Source organism: Ixodes scapularis, unplaced genomic scaffold (genome assembly GCF_016920785.2).
Source record: "Ixodes scapularis isolate PalLabHiFi unplaced genomic scaffold, ASM1692078v2 PGA_scaffold0__279_contigs__length_252992795, whole genome shotgun sequence".
NCBI classification, from domain to species: domain Eukaryota; kingdom Metazoa; phylum Arthropoda; class Arachnida; order Ixodida; family Ixodidae; genus Ixodes; species Ixodes scapularis.
The window spans coordinates 158750249-158765771 of NW_024609835.1; the positions used below are offsets into that span (position 1 = coordinate 158750249).

The following is a 15523-nucleotide window of genomic DNA, read 5'->3' on the forward strand; positions in this document are numbered from 1 at the left end:
ACGTGACCTTGAGATGACCTTGGGAGGGGTCACGTGACCTCGGGAGTCACGTGGGGTCACGTGACCTTGAGATGACCTTGGGAGGGGTCACGTGACCTGGAGGGGTTACGTGACCTTGGGGGTCACGTGACCTTGGGATGACCTTGGTTACGCCGACGGCGACGGCGACGGCGACGCCGCTCAAGCCGGGAACGGGCCCCTAAGAGCTGCGCTCTAAAACAAACCAGGAGGATTTTATTCGACGTTTCGACCTGAGGCAGGTCTTCGTCAAAAATAGGGTTACAAAAAAAAAAAAAAATTGATTTGCTCTTTATGTTTATACAGCCTTGATCGAGATGCGCCTCAACGGGTAATCGGTCTCTTAGCAGTAGATGAGAAATTTGGCCAGTGCGGTACAACCGCTAACCTGGGGTTTTTAACGTGCGTCACGCAGTAGTGATCACACGAACGCGTGCCGGTTCGAAACTCATCCAGATCGAAACGGGCGGGGGCGGCGGGGATCGAGCCCAGGAGGGTCCCAGCGCAAGCTTTCGCTCCACGCTCCGAGCTGAGACGCGTTGGCCCACTCGGCCACTTCCTCCCCTTTAGGGTTACAAGAAAAGTGTCGTTCTATTTATACAGTTTTGAGGAGGGAGAAAGTACGCATACAACGAAAGTGCATAGGGAGAACAGATAAAAAGTACACCACTTAGAATCTCACACAAAAGGATATAAGGGATGAGCTCTAAGTCGGAAGCAACCGCACAAAGTCGAAAAAAAAAGAAGCGAGGACGAAGGTAGGTGACTAACCAAATGACACTTCGCGATTTTTCCCCTTCTTTCTTTTTTGCGCGCACAGAACACAAAGTGAGGGACGATAACTAAGGCGGGGGAAGCCGCACACGGAGGTTGCCGAATACATAAGGTGACACATCAAAAGTGGTAGGAACTACGGAAATACAGGATGTACGGGAACTAAACAACACAACAAGAGAACGAAAACGCACTGTCCACCTTTAGTCTTAAACTCAGTACCACAAAATTCTAGTACTGAGTTTAGGGCTAGAAGTGGACAGTGCGTTTTCGTTCTTTTGTTGTGTTGTTTAGTTCCCGTACATCGTGTATTTCCGTAGTTCCTACCACTTTTGATGTGTCACCTTATGTATTCGGCGACCTCCGTGTGCGGCTTCCCCCGCCTTAGATTTCGTCCCTCACCGCGCAAAAAAGAAAGAAGGGGAAAAAATCGCGAAGTGTCATTTGGTTAGTCACCTACCTTCGTCCTCGCTTCTTTTTTTTTTTCGACTTTGTGCGGTTGCTTCCGACTTAGAGCTCATCCCTTATCTCCTTTTGTGTGAGATTCTAAGTGGTGTACTTCTTATCTGTTCTCCCTATGCACTTTCGTTGTATGCGTACTCTCTCCCTTCTCAAAACTGTATAAATAGAACGACATTTTTCTTGTAACCCTATTCCTGACGAAGACCTGCCTCAGGTCGAAACGTCGAATAAAATCCTCCTGGTTTGTTTTCTACCGTCATTTTGCATCTGTTATCTACGCCTTCGGCCTCCAAGCCAACATGCCTATATATATATATATATATTGTATCTTAAGATAATGGAACAAAATGTATGACAATCTGCCGTTGATGATTTTTGAAAATGTTTTGCACCTTGATATCACCAGGAAGCTCGAATGTAGCTATTTGTATTTAATATAATTTTGATGTTTTGTGAACAAATTAAAATCTATTATATTTTGATTAATTTTGCTTCTCAATATCAAATTACAATAATAATCTTCTTTTTTGTTGTTGTGTCCACAAACAGCACACAGCCTAAATAGCGGAGCACAACAGTTCATCATTGGAAATGAAATGTAGACAGAGACATAGATCCAAAATTATACACAATTATCAGTGTCCCATTCCGAGAAAGATACATCCATGATATGGTCAACCTTCCTCGAATCCCGGAGAAAAGCTCACCGGTGAAAAGCTCACCGGAGATAAGCTCACCGGAGAAAAGCTCACCGAAAAACCGGCGGATGCGGAGAAAAGCTCACCGGCCATTGAGCGTGAGCGGAGAAAAACTCACCGCTTTTTCTTCCTCTTTTTATATGGAGGCTGTTGCACCATGCGTAACATATGTCAATTTATTATCATTAAAATTCGCCAGCTTTGTAAAAAATAAAATGTTCTTTTTGTAATATTTGTTAAGCTTATGGTGTATATTGCTCCCAAATCAATAATTGCGGGCGAGTGTTTTCTGTGGTTTATTCTCTAAGCAACGAAAGCCTAACTGAAAATTTTATAAACTTGAAGAACAGGAACAAGTTCGAAAACTTAATAATGTCTGCCTAAAACCTAAAAATCAAAACTGTAAGTGCCGATAGTGCATGCGCAACATCGCGGTGCCTGAAATTCTCTTTGAAGCTTTTGTTACCCTTTGAAAACAGGATAAAACAGTCAGCAACATATCGAGGCTTCTTTCTTCCACGCACATGCACGTTTTCTAGCCGTTCGTGCTGGTGTTTCGACACGTGTCCTTTTTGTGATAGTGCCCTTCTACGGTGAGCCACCCATAATTTTCAGAGCTGCACACTGGCACCATTGTTACTCGTGACCTATATAAGAAGTAGTCTTTTGTAAGGTAGCGAATAGGGCAAGTTGGTAAACGTTACACATGATGAAAACCGCTCAAACGATGACGACGGAGTGAAGACAACAAACACGACAGGACGGAGCTGTTCTCGCAACTAAAAGTTTGTTAGTGAAATTAACAGAAAGAAAACAGCGTAGCCGTCAGCTGTCAATAAAATGTTGTGTTTTTTACCGGTCTACGAAGTTCTGATTTTATACTTACGGCTTCATTTATAAACAGAACGGGTGATTACTAATTCCCGAGGAATTAGTAAATATGCCCAATAAAATTTAAGAATATTACAAACAATAGGACATGTTTTGAATGAAGCGACGAATGCGAATTGTGTTAAATTACCACGTTTGACGCAGAATCCGCTAAGTTAAAAAATAAGAAATAAAAAAAAAAAAAATCGGTGAGCTTTTCCCCGCATCCGCTCAAAGGCCGGTGAGCTTTTCTCCGCATCTGCCGGTTTTGCGGTGAGCTTTTCTCCGGTGAGCTTTTCTCCGGTGAGCTTATCTCCGGTGAGCTTATCTCCGGTGAGCTTTTCTCCGGTGAGCTTTTCTCCGCCGCCCACCTTCCTCATTGCCGCTTCCTCATCTGCCGCAAAAAATTTGCAAATTTCTCTGCAGTTACATGATTAATAGCTTCATCTACTAGAGGTCCCACTTGGGCCATTTTGAATTCTTTGTCAAAGGACCCAAAATAACCCTTGATGTCGTCCATGCCAACTCGAGCGGGTTCAACTGGTCATGGCCACAATCTTCAACAGCTCTGCCCTGGCTCCAGGCCTCCCCTTTTGTTTTTGCTGAAAACCACGCCTCAGTGTCTTTCCTGAGAGCTTATATCTTCGGCACTTTCCCCAGCTTCTTTGAATGGTAGGGAGCATTATCTATCACCACCATACTCGCTGGAGGTAGGAGAGGGAGCCGCATGTCGACAAGCCACTTTTCGTAGTGTTTTCCGCCCATATCTTTATGGTAGTCAGCACTTGCCTTTTTTCTGTGCGGAAAACTTCTCCGCACCGTCAAGAAACCCGTTTTCGTTGCCAACATCGGTCACGATCAGCCTCCCACCATTGCCGCTGCGCTTTTTCAACCCGGTGGAGAGTCCGGAGCGCCTGGCCTCACGCTCATTTATCAGGGTCACGTCGGCCCAGACTTTCGAGAGGGTACACCCGGCGTTCACTCAAGTCTGGTCAGTGTAGAAGATTGGCCTTCCCTGCCCTGCTAAGCGCCTGCATCCGTCGAAGGCACTGGCACCGCCACAGCACAATCTTCGTTGTCTCAATCAGGCGGCAGTTGCTAAAGTGGCGCTTAAAGGGATACTTCAACGAAATTTGAAATATTCCCGTCGTGTTCAAAAATAGGTTGAATATGATCCACAATATCCGTAAATGACAATCGCACGTTTGTATTTTGATCCTGGTGGCTGTATTTTTTGTTATAAACGGCCCACTCTGGCAATCGCTCGGAGAAGGCCCAGCTTAGAGCACGTGACATCCAATGCAATCGTGACGTAGGTCGTCTCAAGACGAGCAAAGCTACGGCGAGGCTGACGTGGAGAGGATGGCCTAGTCGGTCCAGCCACCGAAGCGGCTGCTTTTGTACGAATTTTGAGTGAAGGGTTAATCTTCTATAATCTTCTAGGGGGATAATAGCGACTTCCGCGACACACAAAAGGGATTCTCGGGAAGAGGGGAGTTTCCTCTTCCCCCCTTCTCTCGTCGTGGCCGGAGATGAGACAACCTCCGTCACTAGCTGTCAAGGTTCCTAGACGTGCATTACAAACAAGGCGTTAGCGACATCCCCCAGGTGCTCTTTGCTAATCGTTTAATTCGTTTTAAAATTTCTTTCCGAGACTTTTTTAACAAGATATTGGTATGTTCCATGTGATACTGCTCTTTTGAACACATATAGACCAAAAAATGAGCGCCGAAATGTCGTTGTAGTATCCCTTTAAATCTAAAGCCCAGCTTCTTGAGCACCCGATGGAGGATTGCTTTGGACACACTAGGTAGGTTGTCCTCGTCGCCGAACCTACGCTTAATCTTTGCGACCTTGGGAATTTCATTACCACGGAACAAAAACCGTGAAAAATTCTTCTTAAAACTCTAAGGTCAAAATCGTAAAATTTCTTTTTTTCTCCCGCAGCCCTGGCTCCACCCCGAGATGATTTTTTTTTTTTTTTACTTTTTTTTGGTGAGACCACTTTGCCTCGCGCGTTGTACTGAGTTGCCCACTTGTAGAGAGCTCGGTTGTTGACACCCTTCCTAAGATGGAATCGGCGCTAGCACTGTTCACGCTTTCTCCCTTTAGCTTACTGAGCTATTTAAAGCTATCTGCTTGGCTCGCGTGGGATAAAAAGGTGCTTTCTCGCGATAGCGGCGCGGGGGAGATCCGATGTCAGCCATGGCGGCATAGCGGTGAGGAACACAATGAAATGCGTCCTCCGCGGCGCCCCAAATACAGTCCTTCGACGTATCTCTCTCTTGGGGTATATCCACTTTAATAATTATTCTTTTGCGTTTCGGTGACGCATTCTTTGAACTTACGCTGAAATGCTTGCGCAGAACCGAACCGCGGTGGCAAATTGGCCACTTAACAACCGAACTATATTCTTGAATGAAAAACAATATTGAGGCATTGAGACGGTTATCGTGCTATTTGAATAAACAAATACAAAATTTAAGACCATTTAAAATTTGTTTAAATGTTTTTGCACGCCTAAATTGTTCGACACTGAAAAAAAATCGAGAGAACCGGACTACAACTTGGCACTATGTTCTGGTGCGGACTGCGTGAGCCTGTTGACACCTCATTGCTTCCACTGTACTGCACAGTTTTAGTGAGACAGAGTATAGTCCACACTGCCCGGCAGTGTCAGAACTAACGCGTTACAAGTCACGACGTTACTGGTAACGCGTTAGCCTTTTGATGAACGTACTGACGTTACTCATTAGAATCCCAAATGACTAAAGAGTAAAGTGAATGCCGTTCTCTTTTTACGGTATACTCTATCAAACTACGTAGCCCGTTATTCGTTACTTTTGATTAAAAATGGCCGCATAATTGTTTGAAAACAATATAATTTTTATTCCGTACACTGCGTAAAATTGGCCGAGGAACCCCAACAAAGCTAGGTATAAACGGCGTCATTTCAAACTCCGGAAGACGCGTTTAACGTTCCCTCGACAGGGCCCAAAAACCGCGAGATTATCGCTGCGCGGAACCCCTAAGCGTCCTTAGGGCAGCCTTCGTATACACCAACTCATGTTTACAAACAAACCGGAGCGCCCCTAGCGGACGCCACCGGCGCCGCGCATGCGCGGTGGACGGTGGGCAACATGCGCGCCGTCGCCCATACACAAACCATTGCATTGCGTTGTTTTCGGCGTCGGTAGGAGTCCCCGTGCTCGTTTTCGCGTTGGAATTGTTGATTTTACGTCCTCCTAACAATGTCTGACTACTTGAGCGGCTTCAGCAAAATTAACGAGGCAATGCGTGGATAATGTGACTTGCGGCGATTCATTTCACATGGACGCCGCAGAATGGGCGCTGAAGCCTGACTCCCACGATGAGATTCTGCTTGCTATTTTCCGTCGCGACGTCGCTCGGGCTGCAAAAGCGTGGACCCTAGCTGAGATGGTGGACGTCAATACTGAAAACCGCAAGTAGAATCGGGCATTAGAAATTGGTGATGGCCACCAGTAACAATGATCAACATCTTGTATGTACTGTTTACACTTAGCCTACTTACCCCAATCAAGCTTCAAAAGTGTTTTGAGGCCTGCACTTATTTCTTAGCCCAATTACCGGGTCAACGTTTGGTTTAGGGGCTGCTGTAGCTTGAACGCGCTGACGACGAAAAGCAGACAAGTTTGAAAGAGCAGACGACAGTTCGAACGCATGCGAAATGGAGTGCGGGCAAGAAGCACCGCGTCCCGCGTCCACAAACCTTTGGAATGTCATGTTGTCGGCGTCTGTGTGAGTCTGCATACTCTTTTTCGCGTTGGAATTGTCGAATCTACGTCCCCATAGCATGGTATAACTACTTTAATCGCCTGAGCGAAACTATCAAGGCTCGTTACACCGCTAAACTTTGCGTAATTATTTTGACGTGCGGTGATTCATTCGCGTGAACGCCACAGAATGGACGCCAAAACCACGATGAGAATCTTCTAGATATTTTCGGTTGCGACGTCGCTCGTGCTGCAAAAGTGTAGAAGGTAGCGGCGATGATAGACGTCGATACTGAAATTCGGAAGCGGAAACAGACCAAGCGTAACAAGTCGGTGACGGCCACTGGTACCAATGATCAACATCTTGTATCTACTACTTTTTACACCGAGCCTACTTAAGTCGTCTGAGGCCTGCAATTATTTCTTATTGCAATCACCGGGTCAAAGTTTGGTCTACGGGCCGCTTTTGTTTGAACGAGCAGACGACAAAAAGCAGACAAGTTCGAAAGAGCAGACGAAAGTTTGAACGATCAGGCGGCCGTGTGAATTTGAAGACGCACTGAACCCGCCGGTGGCCTGGGCAACTTGGCAGTTTTTTCTCGTTCATGTTGGAACAAAACAAATACATCTGGCGACCACAAAGTGTTGCCTGCACAAGCAATCGTAGTTTGACAGCGTCTGGTTTACCCTTTTCACGGCTACTATCCACGTACTCGGACGAACGGAGCGGGCAGAAACACATGAAAACTGACCTCAATCCTTTCCAGACTCTTTTGGCACAGCCCCCGTCGCAGCATTTTGACAAGAACGCAGGTTTTTTGTCTGGTTTCTCCAAAAAGAACTCAAGAATGCATGTCTCGCACGGCGACTTCTGCCCACCACCCCAGACCGGAAGTGCGTCCGACGCGCCACCACCGCGGCGTGACGTAGGAGAGTTGAGTTGGTGTATAGGAGCTGCTAAGATCACCATCGCCGTACCCTGAGCAGCCGTGTCGCTGGAAAGAGACATTTGTTCAGAAGGCAACAGCCTCTCGCCGCTCGAAGGATTCTACCTCAGCGTCCCTAACTACTCTAGTTTTTTGATGCTTCTCTTTAAAACGAGTGAATGCTCGTTCTGTCAACAACAGAAAGGATAAAATCTAAGTTTGGAAGCGTTGACGTTCCCTCGCTTTGAACCAAAACAAGTGTGTCAGCGGTGGCCGGGTGCTGACGTGTCGTTAATTGGAAATGCGATGTTGGTTTTTGTAAAGGGATAAAATAACGTTTATTTTACTGGAATCACTTTGATTACACGAAGAGGTCAATTTTTCGCGTCCGTTACGTGGCATGCATTCGGACGTTCTTTACAGAGCGGTTTCTTCTTCCCAGGCAGGTGCTATGGGCAAGGTTCGATTCTCCGAGTCGCGCTGGCGAAGCGTCACGTGTTCGAGGATATACATTACACATCCCGCCGAGGCCAGACAAACAAGCTCGCCCAGCTAACAAGTGGCAAGGTTATCGCAATATTGGACGGCGACCGTCATCAGAAAGAGGTCGCCAGCATTTAAAATTCCTGCCTGCTTGTGCTGTTAGTGTGAGTTTCCAACGTGCAAATGTGACTGTACCCCACTCCGCTGCTGGAATACTCTGGCGCTACAAAGTACACATAAATAAATAAATAAATGATCAGTCTGAACAAGTGTATCGTTGCCGAAGTTTATAGAGGCTGCTAATTATAAACAGCTGTCATATACTAACAGTGAAACACAAAGTCACGACAAACTAACACAAAAGTAACAACCGTTAATCATGGCAAGTAACGACACCGGCATTTCGTAACGTCTGCAAAATCTTAACGGAGCTCTGAAACACGTTAGCTTTTTTCCAAGCCAATGAGTAACACTATTTCACTACTTATTTTAAGTAACGGGCATAACACTGCCGCCCGGACATGGGTGGTGTAAATAAAGCTTTCTCTCTTCCTCTCGCTCTCTCTTTCTGAGTAGTCAACAGCAACGTTAAAGGTCGGAAATAAATTCGAGAAACGCGAAATGTTCCGCTTCTGTCCAAAGGTGAAAGAAAAAACGCAATCAACTTGGATTTGCAGGATTTTATGAGGCATCTGTGAACGGTCAATAAATACAATATTATAGATATTGTAATGAAAACCTACTTCTTCCATAGCCCCCCCGCGTCATCGTAAGGACATCATTCGTCCTCTTCATCGTTACCATCATCGTCGTCGAACGCCTTGAGGCGGTCTCTATCTTGCAATATACGAGGCAAATTCATAAAACTGTCCAATCCTACATTGAAGGTGCACGTAATAGAAGGCACCCGCTCTCCTCTTTCTTGCCGGGTACGATTAAGGCTTGCGAGCCACCAGGGTCCATCCGAATCGCTTGCCTCGATCTTCTAAAATAGGACCGTCATAGTCTCCGGTGCGAAACCTCTTGATCTCGAATCCCGCATCCGTCACTGCCTTCTTGACAATTTCTTTGGTGAGCACCATCATGGGAAGGGGCTCCTTGCCCACTTCGTACCAGGTGATTCCTCCCGTGCCGACTATGACGAGAAAACCTCCAGACTTCACTAGCGAACCCATGTTCGCCAGAACACGCCCGAACGACTCTGAGTCTGCCGTCGCCGCCTCCAAACAGTTGCACGAAAGAACGACGTCGAACGTTTTCCTGTGTTCCTCTGGAAGCACTCCTGGCTCCAGGACGTCGCAGGGGACCACCTTGCTGATTGCACGACGCGCTCGCTCCATGATTTCGTAGGCCCCCTTTTTGGTGTCCCTGAAAATAAGAATGGGCGAACGTATGCTCGCTTTAAGCCGATCTAATGTGCATGTTGGCGGCACTGCAATGGAATTAAGACTCCACAAAACTCTCATATTAGCGTAGAACCTTCACTGAGCCTTGAGGAGAAGTCATAAAACTAAACGCTTTCGCGTTTACTTTTGTTTGTTTTTTATCTGTCTAGTCTGAGGCACGTATATATACTTCGCCTAACCTTAGCGTCGACTATACTCCGTTCACTTTTAAGCTGAGACTATATTCCTTTCACCCTTAAGCTGAGACTAGACGCTCCGCCTTCTGCGCAAGCTTTCTGCCCTTGCTAACAAAACTGTGAACGCGCGGGCATGCACAACCAAAGTACTGCGGAAGCCAGCGAGCTCGCGGAAGCCAGCGGAGCTTCTAGTCAGCTTATGCGTCAACGAAGTATGACTGCGAAGGCTGTGCAAGCGCGAGCGGCTAACCTGACTGCCTTGAGTGGAGCCCTTGCATGCTGCACGAGCACTCGTGCAGCCGCAGGTTCTTCATCCAAAGTAACTAGCTCGCGCTTTTAGCATGCGTGGACAACAATAGTCCATGCTAAGGTGTGACTATGTATAGACCCCTTCACTGTTTACAAACATGAACCGCCGCTTGCGTCCCAAGCGACTTCCGGTCGCTCCGTTTTTGCAAGTCTCTTCAGCTTGCTGATGTCGTCAGTGCTAGAAAGCGTTAATGCTTCACCAAGAATAAAGTTGGAGATTTAACGGCGGCCTTGACTGCACAAAGTCATGGGGGAGACACGTTGGTTTAGAAGAATATTCGAAAAATTTTAACAGATCTTGCACTTCGTTCTTTTGGTGTTCACTTTGAGAATTGTAGCATAGTTAAACGTTTCATCGACATTCCAAGCAGCGGTGTTAAAGCGGCTATATAATAAATTTTGGAATACATTTTTTTAGATTAGTATTTTACTAATCGCGTATCGCTTAGAGGGCCAAAATGAAGATAGCAGAAAGTCAAAAGCGTTATTTCTTTTGCTACGAATTTGAAAATATAGCAAACTATTTCGTACCCTCTTTCAAAGCTCTCCGCCTTTAACTATGATACATCCGCGGCTCCCAAATCAAGTCAGCGGTGCCAAAATGACGTCAGCCGACCCCAGCTCACGCATTGGACACGAGCACGGTGTCACTCGGACGTATGCGCTCGTCAACAATCAATGCGCCGACAAACATTTGTTCGCGTTCGTGGCCAGTGAGGGCCGTGACGGCACTTGTTATCACTTGACAATGACAAGTTCCATGGTGCGCTTAAAAAGCACGGTGGAATCATGTGCACCGCAAACACATCACGACCACGTGATTTTTTTTTTATTTCGCTTTTGTGTTGAGGATTAAAGCAAATAAGGAAATAGGTTACATCTGAACAACTAAAAAAGATACCAAGGTACCAGAATGCGTTTTGCTCTGCCCTGATCTAGCCACAACAACACCCCCCCCACTCCCCCTCCGCGCATTCCACCTCGAAAGATTTCACCGGCAGTTTGGTCAATGGGAGGAGCGGGCAGAGCCAGAGCAACGTCTCAGACGCAGAAAGAGGGCTGCGCATGCTCTTTGCCAACTAGAAGCCGAAAAGAGAATCCCCTTGTGGTGGTAGCGAGAAACACTTTTAATAAATGTACAGGAGTTCAATGTAGTAATTCCTCGTTGCTGAAAATACGGTGCAAGAGATGTTTCGATTACAATCACGCAGAAAGATGGAAGAAACGAATGTGACGCTCGAATTCTGTTTTGCTTGGAGGGAGCTCGAGCGCTCAGAGGGCAGATGCCCGGCCCTTGGCACCTGGCGTACGGATCACGTGCCGTGGTCGAAATACCGTGTGCACCAACGACCAGCAAGCTTCCCGAAATGCGTCTTTGGCTACGTTTACATGTATGCGACTGCAGCGCATCGGATCCAGCTAACGAATCGAATCGGTCCATCTAAACAGCTCGGATCGGATCGGATCCGATTCGATCCGATCCGCTAAGGCGGGTGGTTTGAGTTGGTCAATTTGAATCGAGACTCTCCACGTATACGCTAACGGACCGAATCGAGTGCTCGAGCGAGGGATTACAGGAGCGTTGCGTTGCATGCCGCCAGGCAAACCGGACACCTCGGAAACAATCTGAAGGTCACGAGGTTTGCGTTGTGATCGTTCGACACGAGGTGCCGCTACTGGTCGATCCGAATCTATGTAAACGTAATGCTTGAAGTGGATCCTATTCGCGAAGTGGATCCGATTCACTATCTGGATCCGATGCGCTGCTGTCGCATCCATGTAAACGTCGCCTTTGGCAGATCAGGGCCCCTTTTGATCGAAGCGCTAACCGCGGCTAAAGTTAGCCGCAGTACCTAGGAGAGGGATTTTGACATCACGTGACTGGCTCGATAGGGATGTGGGGAAACATGGCGGTGCCCCGATGAGTGAGCGCCGCTCGCTTTGCAACTAATATGTCGCTGTAGCTGCAATATCGGGCGCGTTAGTCAGAAACGAATGGTGCAGGAGGCTTTCGCTTTGCCTTACCTCACTTGAATCGCAAAGCATGAGCAATGACCTCGCCGCATTTTTTAGATAGTCTTTCGATTTTGGCCATTCCTAAGCCTAAATGAACGTGATAGTTGTCGGAATGGCAACGTCTTTGGAAAGTGGATGGGTGGAAGCGCCGTCATTCGTTGTGGTCGGGGAGAAACAAAGGCACGTGGACGCATTTTGGGGAAAACAAAAGCACGGGTCCGCGAACGGCAGACCTAATTGCCCGCCGTATATTTTTACTCAACGAGAGTTACTCCGACGCAGTTATTAATTTTGTTTCTAGCTACCATCGCCAGAGTATTATTCGCGGCTTCTGGTTGGCCATTTTTGAATTTGTGACCGAGTCCTGGAACACCCACAGGCAACACCACATAGAAGACAAGGCCGTAGTGCTGATATTTTTGCGCCATCAGCAAAAACCAACGCTGGACGTAGATTGGAAACAAGTGCTGTGTCAGCGCTCGGCTTCCAGTCAAGTTTGAATGGATTGTTGACAATCGTCGTATCCAATCTGTGCCCAGCGTTGGCCTTCGCTGATGGCGACGTGTCTATCAGCACCACGGCATTGTCATGTAGACAGTGTGGGCCCACTCCGCTTTCGGCCAATGGCGTCACATCGTCTGCCTCCTATATTTCCCAATGATGGCCAGACTCTCCCTATATATGGCTCTGACCTGAGCACGAGCTGGTGCTTTACTTCAGCGTCGCGTCGGGTATCTTCACCCGGAAACGTGGGAAGATGACTAACCAGTGCTTCGATCGACAATTGCTGTTGAAGCTCAACGAGATGTAAATGACAAAAACAAAAACAAAATTTAAGCGCTTTGAACACATGGGTGAATTTTCGATTTCGTAATAAAAAGTAAAAAAAAGAAAAAGAAACGTGAAAAGTAATAAATTACTTTCTGGTGATTTTTCACTTACTTTGTGGTGCAGTAATTGATTACTGTAATGAGTTACATTTTTATATTAAGTAATTTTAATTGTAATTGTTTACATTTTTCAGTAACACGTACAAGACTGATCTGCATGCATAGACTGAGGCCTGCTTCGCCATTGTTTAATGGTCCGGTCACGCTGGTCACACAAAAACTGTCTTCAGACTGTGTTCAAGGCATAAATATGTATTCTATGATCAGATATGCTTGGAATATGCATTAGGCACGTCCGTATATAATTCTGTAATGCATGTATGAAGCGAAGGCAGTCTCTTTTGTACGATGTATACGAGAAGTGTGACAGCGGTTCAGGTCAGCCTCTCAGTTTCTTATGGGGGTCGTATACGCACCGATGTCCCTCCAGGTCGGCAACTTGTTCCGCCCGGAACAACCAGTCGACGGAGTCTTCGCTCTTCCGGAGCCATTTCTCCACTTCGAGTCGGTTGCTCTCGACCAGGTCACTGACCACGATGTCCTGGAAGTTCTTGGTGGCCGAGAGCACGAAGTTGATCGTCGGGCCAGAGCCGATGTCTACTAGTGTGCTGCCTTGGATGAGGCCTGCAAGAAATAGACGTACGCGCGTTTTAAACCATGAAGAGCCGTAAAACAAAACTCAAGATAGAATGTTTTTTTTTGTTGTTGTTTTTTTCCTCAAACGTTAGTATACAGCCACCACTTGTGGACAAACTTGCTGACTGAAGTAGCTCATGGACAACGCAAATTTTTAGTTGGGTTTATGGTTGCTTCACACACGGCCACTCGATTAGGACTCCCCTTGGGAGCGGCCTGCCGTATGCCTCACTCCGCCGGTGAGAGCGATAGTTCTACTTTACTCCGCAGCGCCAGCCGTGGCGCTCGTTATCGGTGAGAGATAAGGCCCTGTAGTAAGAGATAGAGTTCCTTTTGGGGGAGCATATCGAGGAAATCTATCGGGTTCGGTCAGTGAAAACACGCGTTGGTTTCCTTTGGATGACGTCAAAAAAGCAGGGCTGCGGCCTTGTTGCCTAAGAGGCGTTGACCCATGACGTAGGAGTGATCGCAAAAGACTTGGCGAAACTGAGAAACAGCTGACCTGAGTTGAAGATGTGGTGCAATTCCTCCTGTTGGAATCGGTAAAGTACATAGTTCTCCGTATTTTTTATGTATTTTAGTGGAAGAAAAGTGGTCTTGTGCACCTCTCTCAGGGCTTCAGGCTTCATTGCGAGCTTATCTCCCATTTGAATGAAGATGTCTACAGACTGAACTGACGCTGTGCGAGGCTTCAGCTAGATCTGCCGAGGATGTCGTCACCGTGGTGTTTATAACGACGCGTGCGGCCACATGATAAGAGTCGTCGCCAGCTGCGTCGAAATGCAGCAGGACGGATGCGCGTCTTTAGCAATTGTTAATCACCGTAAAGCTGGCTGCCACGCAACGCATTTTCTCTGCCCCATTTATTTTTCTTTATTTACTTTTTTGGATTCTATCCGGCATAGCCGGGTGTTAAAGTAGGGACAAAATGAATTTCTGCCTTACGGTCCCCGTGCCCCCCCTTTCAGTGCGAAGTATTGGGCAGGAGATCGAACTATAGGGGGCGCTCTAACCCGTTTGTTTTCCCCACGCTCGGCGTTTACTCAACACAAGGCCTGTCCATATGCCGACAGGCCTTATGGGCATGGCCCTGTCATCTTCTACAATAGAGCGCGGGGCATAGTCTAATGTAAAAAATACTAACAATCGACGAAGCGACGTTAAGTGCCAGATCTATCCTCAGAGAATGCGAGCTTGACCCACTTCGGCTTTTGTGCTGAGCTGAGATCGTGCATGCTGCATTGTTCATGCAGGCCGTAGTGGAAACAAAAGAGCCCCTCCTCCCTCTCGCCAAACACAAATTCCAGCCGAACGCTGACGCCGCGTTTGGTTATGTCGGCCGAGCGCTGCGTCATTGTATTTGTTGTACCCATCCGTGTAGTTGTAAAGTTAACCGCTTGGGGCATCACGGTCTGTCTTCCTCCCCAATACGACGAGAAGGTCTTAAAAACAGCGTCTTTCGCGCATTGGAACGCAAGGATGAGCATGCCAATCAAAGGGCAACATAGAAAACACGTACACTCTAAGAAATGCCTGCACGCCTACTTACCCGTAAAACACTCGAAGAGTCAATCTCCGTTATCTCAGGGTGTCTAGTCAATTATTATTTTGAAATTCCCTGATTTTTCCAGGCTTTCCCTGACATTTTAAGGGGAAATTTCCTGACCGCTGTAGAGGCGGTTAAATATATAAGACCGTTACAACACAAGGCATTGAGCATTGAGCACTGTGAGCATCAATTTTCACGGGCTTAACCCAACTTGCATATTCCGAGATATTCGGGTTCGTCCAGTCCGGATTAAACGAGCACTTTCTTGCCGCCGACATCGTCAGGGAAGAGGCCACTTCCGGAAACACAATGAAAACACGAGGCTCAACCGTAGTAAATGACGGCTACCCGTGAAAATAAAAGGAGAACCTACGCAGGCCTGTGGAAAAGACGAGCGTCTTCCATGACGAGGTGGGGACCGGCGGGGCCCGGAGGCGCAGGAAAGGCCCCCCGGAAGAAAGAGGCGTCCGACACGGATGGTTGCTGGTAACTTACTCATTTATGTAACGGTCAAACAACAGGGGGGTCAAGCAGCACGGGGACGCAACCCTGAAA

The 15523-nt window shown here is 47.2% G+C and overlaps 1 protein-coding gene across 1 annotated transcript; it reads right to left on the reverse strand.

The window, feature by feature from the left end:
* Positions 1-8921: 8921 nt before the first annotated feature.
* On the reverse strand, positions 8922-14048 carry LOC115325874 (nicotinamide N-methyltransferase). Its single transcript, XM_029986603.4, has 3 exons — positions 13922-14048; positions 13200-13407; positions 8922-9354 (listed from the first exon to the last, which is right to left on the reverse strand). Exons 1-3 carry the CDS (start codon positions 14046-14048, stop codon positions 8922-8924), a joined length of 768 nt encoding a protein of 255 aa, XP_029842463.4.
* Between the last annotated feature and the right edge of the window lie 1475 nt (positions 14049-15523).

Excerpts from the sequence above, each read along its gene's own strand:
- LOC115325874 (XM_029986603.4), bottom strand. The coding sequence starts at position 14,048 with ATGAAGCCTGAAGCCCTGAGAGAGGTGCACAAGACCACTTTTCTTCCA. Across the intron at positions 13,408-13,921 it reads GCACCACATCTTCAACTCAG|GCCTCATCCAAGGCAGCACA; the intron begins GTCAGCTGTTTC and ends TATTTCTTGCAG. Across the intron at positions 9,355-13,199 it reads GCCGACCTGGAGGGACATCG|GGACACCAAAAAGGGGGCCT; the intron begins GTGCGTATACGA and ends TCTTATTTTCAG.